At 36.4% G+C, this 11,823-nt stretch overlaps 2 protein-coding genes across 2 annotated transcripts; both read right to left on the reverse strand.

The window, feature by feature from the left end:
• Window positions 1-1,948: 1,948 nt before the first annotated feature.
• On the reverse strand, window positions 1,949-4,634 carry LOC131632466 (IAA-amino acid hydrolase ILR1-like 4). The gene is made up of 5 exons (XM_058903209.1): window positions 4,143-4,634; window positions 3,866-3,991; window positions 3,455-3,769; window positions 2,867-2,995; window positions 1,949-2,532 (listed from the first exon to the last, which is right to left on the reverse strand). Exons 1-5 carry the CDS (start codon window positions 4,482-4,484, stop codon window positions 2,125-2,127), a joined length of 1,320 nt encoding a protein of 439 aa, XP_058759192.1. The 5' UTR covers window positions 4,485-4,634; the 3' UTR covers window positions 1,949-2,124.
• Window positions 4,635-6,174: 1,540 nt separating this feature from the next.
• On the reverse strand, window positions 6,175-7,769 carry LOC131632467 (IAA-amino acid hydrolase ILR1-like 4). The gene is made up of 4 exons (XM_058903210.1): window positions 7,428-7,769; window positions 7,211-7,336; window positions 6,806-7,120; window positions 6,175-6,711 (listed from the first exon to the last, which is right to left on the reverse strand). Exons 1-4 carry the CDS (start codon window positions 7,767-7,769, stop codon window positions 6,175-6,177), a joined length of 1,320 nt encoding a protein of 439 aa, XP_058759193.1.
• Window positions 7,770-11,823: the final 4,054 nt, after the last annotated feature.

Raw genomic sequence — 11,823 nt, forward strand, 5'->3', positions numbered from 1 at the left:
TTGTTTAAAAAAAAGGTAGAAGTCTAATTACGGAATATTACACTAATGATGATTATGAAGGTTCACTAAGTGATAGAAGATCTACTTCATGCTATCGTACATTATTATTTGGGAACCTTGTGTCAGGTCATCACGAGGAGCATCCACATTGGGTCAAGCGCAATACACAAGGGAGAGAGATACCACATATTCAACAAAACCTTAAGGTGATAGGTGCACGGGTCCTCTCATTTATAAAGTGTTCAACCTCCACTTTTCCAAGCAATGTGGGACTAATAACACACACTTGTGCACAAAAATCTTTCCCTCAAGTTTGAGTTCATCATCTAAGCCCCCCTCAGGTAGAAGCTCTTTCATCCACATATTTGTATTGTCGTTGCATGCACTTCAATGAGACATGCAGCCTGACTAATACCATGTCAGAAAGACTTTCGATACAAGGAGTTGATTTCTTAATTGAACAATTAGCTCTTATACCACTATCGGATCATCATGAGGAGCATCCACATTGAGTCAATAGCAACACACAAGAGGGAGAGACACCACATATTCACCAAAAATCATAAGGTGATAAGTGTATGGGTCCTCCCACTTATAAAATGAACAACCTCCACTTTTCCAAGCAATGTAGGATTAACAATTCACAATTGTGCAGAATAATCTCCCCCTCAACTGTGAGTCCATCCACTAAGCTCGATAGGTGTATGAGTCCTCTCACTTATAAAGTGTCCAACCTCCATTTTTTCAAGTAATGTGGGACTAACAACTCGCACTTATGCACAACAATCTCTCTCTCAAGTGTGAGTCCATCCACTAAGCTCCCCCTCAAGCGAAAAATCTTTCATCCATATACTTGTACGTTGAAGGCACTTCAACGTAACACACCACCTTACTACTACCGACTTTCAATACAAGGAGTCGGTCTCTTAATTGAACAATTAGCTCTGATACCATTGTCAGGTCATTAAGAGAAGTATCCACATTGGGTCAAGACCAACATACGAGGGAGAGAGACACCACATATCCACCCAAAATCTTAAGGTGATAGGTGTATTAGCTCTCTCACTTATAAAGTTCTCAACCTCCACTTTTCTAAGCAATGTGGGACTAACAACTCATACTTGTACACGAAATCTTGTTGCTTTGAAGAGTAAGAAACAAAGTGCAATTGCTCGAGCTAGCAATGAAGAAGAATTTAGATCTATCGCACAAGAAATTTGTGAAATATTGTGAATGAAACAAGTGTTAGAAGATTTGAAGATACAATGTGAAAGCTTTATGAAATTATTTGTGATAATAAATTGGCTTTTGCATAGTCTTGTTTAGTATAACAAGACTAAACACATTGAAATTGACCGATATTTCATCAAAAGAAAAATTAAATAATGAATTGATAATTACAACCTACATTAATTCTTGCTATCAGCTACCAAATATATATGTTAACGGAGGATTTTCCAACATAATAATTCAACCAACTTCCTTGCAAACTTAAAATGAATGATTAATACCCATTTATCAAATAAATAGCAATTTATAATATTAATTTATTTATTTTTTGGTAAAAGGGAGGGCCGAAGCTCAAAACAACAAAACTACAAAACAACCCTTCGAGAGGAAACAATATCAACCCTATCTTTTTCAAGATACTTTCCCAACCATCCAGGAGGATCCTGATAAATATTAATTTAAAAAAATTACTTTTAACATTGTAATTACAACTTTCATTATATCCAAATATCTATTTACCACGATAAATATTTATAAAAAAACAAGACAAATTTTATCATTGAAGGACATTAATTAACTTGGTTGAAATATATCATTTCAGCTATACTTTTAAATGTTATTTAATCATTTAACTTGACACCAATATTTCATATGTTCAATATAGATGACAAAAACAATTCATTTCTGCTGATATGTCTCATAAAATCCATAAAAGAGGTGGCAAACAATATTTCATTTTCAACAATTGAGTGAAATTATTGTGGAAATTCAAAACATCTGAGTGGCTTATAGCTAAAGATTTGCCACACAAGATCACTGCAGTTAAAGATTTAAATGGAAAATTCATCTACAAATGTGTCCAACCAATGTTATGACATTTTTTAATAATCTTTTCTATAATTCATCATGATATTTTACCTCTACTACAGGTAACTCCTGATGTAGTTTGGCAAGATACTTCACAGCTAATGAGGCGTGAAGCGCAGCACCATAAGGAAGCACGTCTTCATTGACTTTGAAATAGGGCGAGTGTCCCGACGGAAGATGTTCAATTGAGACATCCTCCATTCCGAGGAGGAAGATGTAACCCGGCACAGCCTCTTGATAGAAGGCAAAGTCTTCAGATCCCATCATTGGTTCCATGCCTTTAACTTTATCAGCGCCGAGTAAACTCTTGGCGACACTTTGAAAATAGTCATGCAGGTCACCATTGTTTACTGTTGGAGGGACGAGAGGCTTCTCTTCTTCCAAGAAGCTGACTGTTGCATTGCATCTCTGCACAGCAGCTTGTCCAGTAATAACCTACATCAATGAAACGGTCTTAGCGCCTAAACAGGATAGCAGTCATAACTATAAGAAAATGTACATTTTAGTTGGATAAGCAACTTAATAAATTGCGTAGAGTGTAAATGTTTATCATATAAATGCTTATGCATAGACTATTTATCAACAAGAGAAAAGATGTCTCATAGAATTTGACCCCATTTTCCCGGCCGAAGTTTATGCGTCTGTTTGCGCCACTCAAGAATTTAGTTCTACATATTTATGCAAGCCATGGATTTGAACTCTCCCATGCAAGTTTTTAAGTCACGTGAAAAGAGATGCATAAAATAAACCTATCTTATTCATAACAGACCTGTTCAATGCGGTGTCTCATTTGTGCGAAGCTTTCCCTCGAAAAAGATCGAAAGGTGCCACCAATTGTGACAGAGTCTGGAATAACATTGAATGCACCACCTCCTTGAAATTTTGCTACAGTCAAAACCTGTGAGGATGTTATTCATGTTAGGAAGATATAAGGGACACGCGTTTTCATCATATTAAAAAATCTTTGTAAACATATAATGCTGTCATATGGTTCTCAACACTTTTCCCTTCAAACAGCTACAATATTTCACAAGACTGTGTGCCTCCAAGTAGAAGTCCCAGAAGAATACAAAGCTTTTAATACTTCAAACAATGATGAGTTGGTAACAAACACACAGTCGCAAGTTAAGTAAAGTACCAAATTCAGAAAGCAGCTTTTATTTATAGACATGAGAAGCTCTAAGCAGAAAAAAAAAAAGAGTCTTTCGTTTTTCGCAGGTATCACCATGTGGCTTAATCCAAAAGAAATTGTTTTGGCAGGTTGGTTGTATTGGCAATAAATGACTCAAAGGACGATGCAAACTAAGTACAAATGGGCGGTTGGAAGCGAAAACAATAAATGAAATAAGAAGTTAACCTGAGAGTCGAGGGGATCAGCTTCGCGAGAAATGATATGTTGTAAGCTAACAATGACATTGGAAGCTGCCAATATGGGATCTATAGAAAGTTGAGGAATGGCTGCATGTCCACCCCTGCCACTTATTATTGCTTCAAAGAAGCCACTTCCTGCAAACTGAGGACCAGACCTAGACGCCACTTCGCCTAGAGGCAAGTTATTTAGGACATGCAATCCAAATATGGCAGAGACATTTTCCAAGACCCCAGCATCCACAATTTTCTTAGCCCCGCCACATCCTTCCTCTGCAGGTTGAAAAACAAGAACAACAGTTCCCTATACCCAAAAAAAAAAAAACAAGAATCATATCACAGACCCACAATAGGATGAAATCTGAAGAACAAGATAATTCAAAAAAATCAAGAAGCATACTTGTAAATATTTTTCATGGTCCTTGAGAATCTTTGCAGCACCGAGAAGCATAGCAACATGAGCATCATGACCACATGCATGCATCTTTCCACCTACTTTACTCTTGTGCTCCCATTCCACCAATTCCTAATGTTAACAAAAATCATCAATAAAATATATTTGCAAAAAATAGGATTGGATTTGAAAGGATAAAATTTTCATTTTTCATCAAACCCAGATAAAATCCATGATAAAAATTGAAAAGCAAAACATTGAGAACATAATAAAAATTATAGACCTGCATAGGAAGAGCATCCATGTCAGCTCTGAGAGCAACAAAAGGAGGAAGACCAGTTCCTATGTAACCAACAACACCTGTTACTGCAACTGGATGTTTATATGGAATACCCAATTCATCCAATTTTGCTCTAATAAGCTTGCTGGTTTCAAATTCCTCATAACACAGTTCTGGATTCTGGTGAATTTTCCTCCTAATATCCACAATCCAATCAAAGACTTGAGGGTCCTTGGCTAAATCTAGAAAGTTTGGGACTGTATTTGACTTTGAGAAGACGGGTGTTGTAGTAAAAAAGCAATTGAAAATGATGATGAACAAGTTTACCCATATGAAGAAAGCCATGAGTGGATTCAAATTCTTGAGTTGAGAAATGGAAAAGCTATATAACTGAAGTAAAATTGATTTGAAATTGTTGGAAATTAAATAAGAAACTTTATGTATATGGAAAGGGATTAGTATCTCATTGTACAGTTATGAGAATCTTTAGAAAATAATGCAGATATTAAGAAACTTATGGATACCAAAAATTTATCTAGATTAAATTAAGTGTATAACAAGTAGTAACTATTTAACTGGGTTAGTGTAGTTTTTATAATAAGGTGATAAAATAAAGGTGGTGAATATGTCGCTTGTCTTCTAAATATCTCAAACTTTAATTTTAATCTTTATAAAAAAAATTATAATAGTTCTTCTAAAAATTTTTGACCAAATTTTTAGTTTATGCTGTCTACTTCTTTTAATGAAAATTGATGTGACACGTCACATCATTTAGAGTTTGTTTAGATTGATGAAAAGGGATACTAATTAGACTTTCAATTATAGAAGTCGAATTGGAAGCCTCCTATATTTGAGAATTATACAGCCAGACATAATGTATGCTACAAGTATTTTATCAAGATTCATGTAAAGTCCAAGTCAAATACACTTTGGAGCAGGAAAAAGAATATTGAGATATCTACAAGGAACAAAAGAGCTCAGTATATGGTACACTGTCGAAACCAACTCAGGATTACTTGGCTACACCGATCGTGATTGGGCAGGTTCGGTAGATGACATAAAGAGCACCTCTGACTTTGCTTTATAGGAATTTTCTCTTGGGCTTCGAAGAAGCAAGCTACAGTTGCACAATCCACAGCAGAAGCTGGGTACGTCGCAACTGATAAAGCATCGAGTCAAGCTATATGACTTAGTAGGATACTTGAAGACATGGGAGAAAAACAAGATAAGCCTACTAAAATCAACTGCAACAACAAATCAGCAATTGCAATGGCAAGGAATCCAGTGCATCACAGCCGAACAAAACACATAGCAATCAAGTATCACTTTATCAGAGAAGTTGAAGCAACTAAAGAAATCAAACTCGACTCCTGCAGGACAGAAGATCAAATTGTGTAGACATTTTCACGAAGGCGTTGCCGAGACCAAGATTTGAAGAGCTACGACTACGAGCAATGTTTATGTTTGGAGTCACAGAAATTTGCATTAAGGAGGGGTGTTGAAATTGTTATAAATTTCTAAAATATTGTTAAATATAATATGTATGAAAATGTTAGAAGATCCAAAAACTATGATGTACATTAAAGATGACGATGCCCATAATATTCCACAACAGAATCCCTTTATGATGAGAATCCTTGGATATTGAAAAATAGTTGGTCTAACTGTTTAATTCTCATTAGAGATATGAATTTCATTATTTCTCATATTGCTAGAGAAAGAAATCATTGTGTCAATAAGTTAGTTCACCTAGACATTTCTATTTTGGATAATGTTCGGTTTGAGTCTTGTGCTATTTCCATTAGAAGTGAGTACATATTTTGTTAAAAAAATGGACCCGTACTAGTTACTTTCAAAATCACAGCATATAAATTATTGTGGTTTAGTCACTTTTAAAATTGAATAACCATGAAATTCAAAAATAAATTAAAACTCATATATTTTACTTATAATTTTTATCAAGTTCTACCTTTTCTAGATCACTGCAGTTAAAGATTCTAACACCAAGAGCTATGATTTATTTTAATAATCTTTTCTATAATTCATCATGATATTTCTCCTCTACTGCAGCTACCTCTTGATGAAGTTTAGCAAGATAATTCACAGCTAATGAGGCGTGAAGCGCAGCGCCATAAGGAAGTGAATCTTCGTTAACTTTGTAATAGGGTGAGTGTGCCATTGCAAGATGTTCAACTGAGACATCCTCCATTCCAAGTAAGAAGAAGTATCCAGGCAGAACCTCTTGATAGAGTGCAAAGTCTTCTGATCCCATTATTAGTTCTATGCCTTTAACTTTATCGGCGCCGAGTAAACTCTTGGCGACACTTTGAAAATAGTCATGCAGGTCACTATTGTTAACAGTTGGAGGGATGAGAGGCTTCTCTTCTTCCAAGAAGCTGACTGTTGCATTGCATCTATACACAGCAGCTTGTGCAATGATAACCTGCTCAATGCGGTGTCTCATTTGCATGAAGCTTTTCTTTGAAAAAACTCGAAAGGTGCCACCAATTGTGACAGAATCTGGAATAACATTCAATGCAGCACCTCCTTGAAACTTTGCTACAGACAAAACCTGTGAAGAAAGTATTCATGTTAGGAAGATATAATATAAGTCCTAATGCGCGGTTGGAATCAATCGAAAACAATAAATGAAATAATAAATTTACCTGAGGATCGAGGGGATCAGACTCCCGAGAAACAATATGTTGTAAGCTAAGAATCACATTGGAAGCTGCCAATGTGGGATCTATAGAATGCTGAGGAAGAGCTGCATGGCCTCCTTTGCCGGTTATTATTGCTTCAAAATTGCCACTTCCTGCAAACAAAGGACCAGACCTAGATGCCACTTCTCCTAAAGGTAGGTTTGGATGCATATGCAATCCAAATATGGCAGACACATTTTCTAACACTCCAGAATCTAAAACTTTCTTAGCCCCAGCAGATCCTTCTTCTGCCGGTTGAAAAACAAGAACAAAAGTACCCTATACCAAAAACAAAGAGAAACCCTATCACAGATCCACAAACTGATGAAAACAGAAGACGCGATAATTCAAAAAAATCAAGAAGCATACATTAAAATCTTTTTCATGGTCCTTAAGAATCTTTGCAGCACCAAGAAGCATGGCAACATGAGCATCATGACCACATGCATGCATTTTTCCAGCTACTTTACTCTTATGCTCCCATTCAACCAATTCCTACAACAACAATGATAACAAAAATCATCAGTATAATATATATGATAAAAACAAAAAACCAAAACAATGACAAAACAATAATAATGTAGACCTGCATGAGAAGAGCATCCATGTCAGCTCTGAGTGCAACAAAAGGAGGAAGACCAGTTCCTATGTAACCAACAACACCTGTTACTGCAACTGGATGTTTATATGGAATACCCAATTCATCCAACTTTTCTCTTATAAGCTTACTGGTTTCAAATTCTTCATAAGCCACTTCTGGATTCTCATGAATCTTCCTCCTGATATCCACCATCCATTCAAAAACTTGAGGTTCTTTGGCTAAATCCAAAAAGTTTGGGATTGCATTTGAATTTGAGAAGACAGGTATTATAGTTAAAAAGCAGTTGAAAATGATGATGAACAAGTTCACCCATCTGAAGAAATCCATGAATGGATGGTTTCAAATTCTTGAGTTGAGAAATAGAAAGGCGGTACAATGGAAGTGAAAAATATTGTCACAGAATTGATTTAAATAAACTTATTTTTAAAAAATATTCTCTTCGAGTATTAAATATATTTGACTTAAATTTAAACCAAATACATTTTACTGTTGAGTATACATTTCTACTATATTTTATTTTACGACAGTATACATTGAATAGTTACAAAATACCATTTCTTGGAAATCTATTTCACTCCTATTTAAGTTTTGGTCAAAAATTAAAATTTTCTAGAATGTTTATGATATATATTAAATTTAAATAATTAACTTTTTTTCCACTAACTATCTAAAAAATGCTTACTTCTTTCTTATTAATTATTTAAACCCACATGTTTTATAAAAAAAAAATTATGTAAATATTTTTAATAATAGCTTTTTACTTATTTCTTAATTATAACTTTTTATTAAGAAAAAAAATTATATAATTTTTTAAAAAAATGTACCCACATTTATTTTCTTTGTTATTTATTTGCCTAACAAAATGAAACTCTTAGTTTTTTCTATTTTTAAGCAACAACTCCAAAACGAAAAAAAATAAAATAATAAATTTCAGTCAAAAATAAATAAATATATAATCTAAAACCATAAATAATTCTGTAAAAAAGAAAAAAACAAATCCCATTTTTTCTCCATTTTATGGATTTATTTTACTTTTTTCTTAATAATGGATTTTTATCATATATTTTTATTAGTACAAAATTGTATTAAAGTTTTTAACAAAATGAAATTCACGTTTTTTTTCTTATATTTTATTTGTCGTCTTAACAAAATGAAACTTCTACTTTTTATTGGTCTTTTTTAATTTTGCTTAAAAATATATTTTATTTATTTTTATTAAAAAATTATGCAAAAGTTTTTAATAAAATAAAACCAACATTTTTCTTATTTTGTATTGGTTCTTTTTACTCCCTCATAATAAAGGTAGTTGTAACTCTACCTTGGGCAAATAACGATGGAATGCAATAGTTGACATCATATTTTTTAAATTAATTAACGGTTCAAAAAGAGAGAAATCTAGAGAGAGAAGCTCCACCCTCTCTCTTCCTTTAGCCATGCACCAGCATCATGAGGCAGCAGAAGGTAAATGGAAAAAGGTAATGTACAGAAAGAAGGAGAACAGAGGTTTCACTCGTGGGACGTTGCGGTGAAGGAAGGTTCGAAGGCGAAGGGAGGGGTCGTATCAAATTTTTTCATCACTGAGTTTGGTGATAACTGGAGGGCCAGAGACTTACTCTTTGAGCTGAAGGAGTTGGGTGATATTGTGGAGGTGGTGATACCGTCTATGAGGGACAGGAGAGGACGGATATACGGTTTTGCTCGTTTCGTGAATGTAGAGGATGATAAGCTCTTGGCAACGAAGATGGACAATGTCATCTTGGACGGAAGGAAACTGTATGCCAACTGTCCAAGGTTTCAAAGAGCTCACATCCATCCGCAGGGTAAGAAGGAAGAGGTGTTAGCAAGGAGGAAAGATTATGTAGTAACTAATAGAGGAGCTAAGCGCAACAGTTTTCTTGAAAAAGGAAGGAACGACAGGAGATCTTTCGCAGACGTGTTAGCAAACAAGAAGAATAGATTTGTCGTCGAGGAACAGCAGAACAAGACTTCTAGTCTATCTATGCACACGGAGGACGAAGATCAAATTAGGTATGGGAGGGCTTTCACGGGAACTCTGAAGGATTCGAGTGTAGCTCCAGAGATAAAGAAGTTGTTCATAGAAGAAGGTATCTTCTCTATAAGAGTTACCTTATTAGGCCCAAACCTTTGTTTGCTTGAAGACCTTATTCTAGGGGAGGTAGAAGTCTTTATCGAAGAAAGAAGAAAGTGGTGGGAGAACTGGTTCAGTAGTATCAAACCGTGGGAACCTTCTGATGTGGATAGGGAAAGAATGGTTTGGCTTAAGGTAGCGGGAATCCCATGCCACGCATGGGGCTTAAATCTCTTCAAGCTGCTAGCTAGCACCATGGGGGAATTTGTTAAATCTGACGTCCAAACTATCAACCGGGTTAGGATGAACGAGGCCAGAATCCTGATTAAAACCAAAAAGCAAGTTCTGATAAGCGAAGCAGTTACGGTGGTCATAGATGGAGCAGCCTTCAGAATTTTTTTAAGGGAAGATTCTTCCAATTTCATGGAAGAAGATGAGAAGAAGGCAGGAAGGGAGAGATTGGATACGGAAAAGGTGTCTTCTTCACCGGAGGAGTCCTCAGAGGAGGGTGAAGACGATGAGCTTGACGAAGTTTTCGAGATCCCTCGGTACCATCAGAAATCTCGGGAGGAAACGGCGAAAAGTGGGGGAAAAGAGGGATCAGGGGCTGACAACTTTGTAACGCAGACCCATCATTACCCTAAGAAGAGTTGCTTGGAGAAGGAAAACAATAAGAATGCAGAAGTCATGGGATTAGACTCAGGGTCTAATTACGTGTGTAGTTTTCCTCATGCATTAAATGCATGTGATAATTTGTCGCAGAGTATCGAGGAAAGAGAGGGTAGAAAGGTTGTGGGGTCTCCATCAAACCCTTCGGTCAATAGTTTTATCATGGGGACCACTTCAAATGATAATAGGGCAGAAAACTTTATTGGGCCGGTGGAGATTATGGATCAAATCAAAGGCCCTTTATCCTTTGATGTGGCTTGCAGGGAAGCCCATAAAACAAAAATAGATGCTGAACGAAACAAACCCAAATCGAGGAAAAAAGAACTGTGAAAGATCTGGGCAAGAAGGTGGAAATCAGCTCTTCCTATTTTGCTTGCATCGCTCCGAGGAACTCCAGAGGCTCTTGTTCGGATCTTCCAGTGGCTTCGTTTTCTGAGAATGGAGACGACATTTCAAACGGTTCGTTTTTCCCTTCTTTTTCTCAAACAGATTCTGAGATTATCCGTTGCAATAATAGACTGAGGGAACCTGCGAATTCGGATGTGGGAAGGAAGCTGTGGAACTCTATAGTAAAACTGGGAGTGTCAAATGGTGGGAAGGATACTGAGGGTATCAACAAAATTGACTTACTGGAGTATAGAGGAAAGGAGGTGGTGTCGGGACAGAGGGAGGCTATCAAGAAGTCTCTATGAATCTGTTATCTTTCAATATCAGGGGGGCGCTGCTTCTAAAAGAAGGAGAGTGAGTTTCGTGATAAATTCAAGTAAGGTGGATGTCTGCTTCTTACAGGAAACTAAACTTCAGAGTTTCAACGACGTTTTAGCTAATTCTCTTTGGGGGGGTAAGGATACGCATTGGACCGCTAGCAATTCAATCGGTGCTTCTGGAGGTATGGTCATCATGTGGAGAAGAGGTACGCTGCAGATTAATCACAGTTTTAGAGGTGGAGGTTATGTAGGTATAAACATCAATTGGAAGAATAAGGTTGTTAATTTAGTGAATATCTATGCTTCTTGCAACGTTTCGACAAGGAGAGATCTTTGGAGGTCTTTGTTAGATAGGAAGGAGCGGAACAAATCTGAGGAGTGGTGTCTTGGCGGCGATTTCAACGAAATTACGAATTCCAGCGAAAGATTAGGGGCAATTGAGCATTATGGTAATAGAGGTATGGAGGATTTCCGAGAGTTTATCGGGAGAATGGAGGTGATTGACATTCCTTGTGTGGGAGGCAAGTTCTCTTGGTTCAAAGCAAATGGCAAAGCAATGACCAGGTTTGTCAGATTTTTGGTTTCTTGAAACTTGACGGATTTGTGGGGAGTGATCGATCAACGCATAGGCAAAAGGGATATCTCGGATCATGCACCCATCCAATTATTTTCAGGTATTCTTAACTGGGGACCGAAGCCGTTTAGATTCATTAACGTTTGGTTTAAACATGAGAAGTTTAAAGACTTTATCCAAACAGAATGGCTAAAGATGAATGTTTGCGGTAGGGGAGATTTCGTGCTGTTTGAAAAATTAAAAAGGTTGAAAAGCGTTTTAAAGAGGTGGAATCGGGAGATCTTTGGATGGATTGATTTAAAGGTGGATGAAGAGGTGGAAGGTATCAACGAGATGGACAAG

The sequence above is a fragment of the Vicia villosa genome, unplaced genomic scaffold (assembly GCF_029867415.1).
Source record: "Vicia villosa cultivar HV-30 ecotype Madison, WI unplaced genomic scaffold, Vvil1.0 ctg.000941F_1_1, whole genome shotgun sequence".
In the NCBI taxonomy this organism is placed as follows: Eukaryota; Viridiplantae; Streptophyta; class Magnoliopsida; order Fabales; family Fabaceae; genus Vicia; species Vicia villosa.

Bases quoted from the DNA above. Each gene is read 5' to 3' on its own strand.
- LOC131632466 (XM_058903209.1), bottom strand. From the start codon at position 4,484: ATGGCTTTCTTCATATGGGTAAACTTGTTCATCATCATTTTCAATTGC. The intron at 3,770-3,865 runs GTATGCTTCTTG...TTTTGGGTATAG, and splicing joins ACCATGAAAAATATTTACAA to GGAACTGTTGTTCTTGTTTT. The intron at 2,996-3,454 runs GTTAACTTCTTA...ACATCCTCACAG, and splicing joins CTGATCCCCTCGACTCTCAG to GTTTTGACTGTAGCAAAATT.
- LOC131632467 (XM_058903210.1), bottom strand. From the start codon at position 7,769: ATGGATTTCTTCAGATGGGTGAACTTGTTCATCATCATTTTCAACTGC. The intron at 7,121-7,210 runs GTATGCTTCTTG...TTTTTGGTATAG, and splicing joins ACCATGAAAAAGATTTTAAT to GGTACTTTTGTTCTTGTTTT. The intron at 6,712-6,805 runs GTAAATTTATTA...CTTTCTTCACAG, and splicing joins CTGATCCCCTCGATCCTCAG to GTTTTGTCTGTAGCAAAGTT.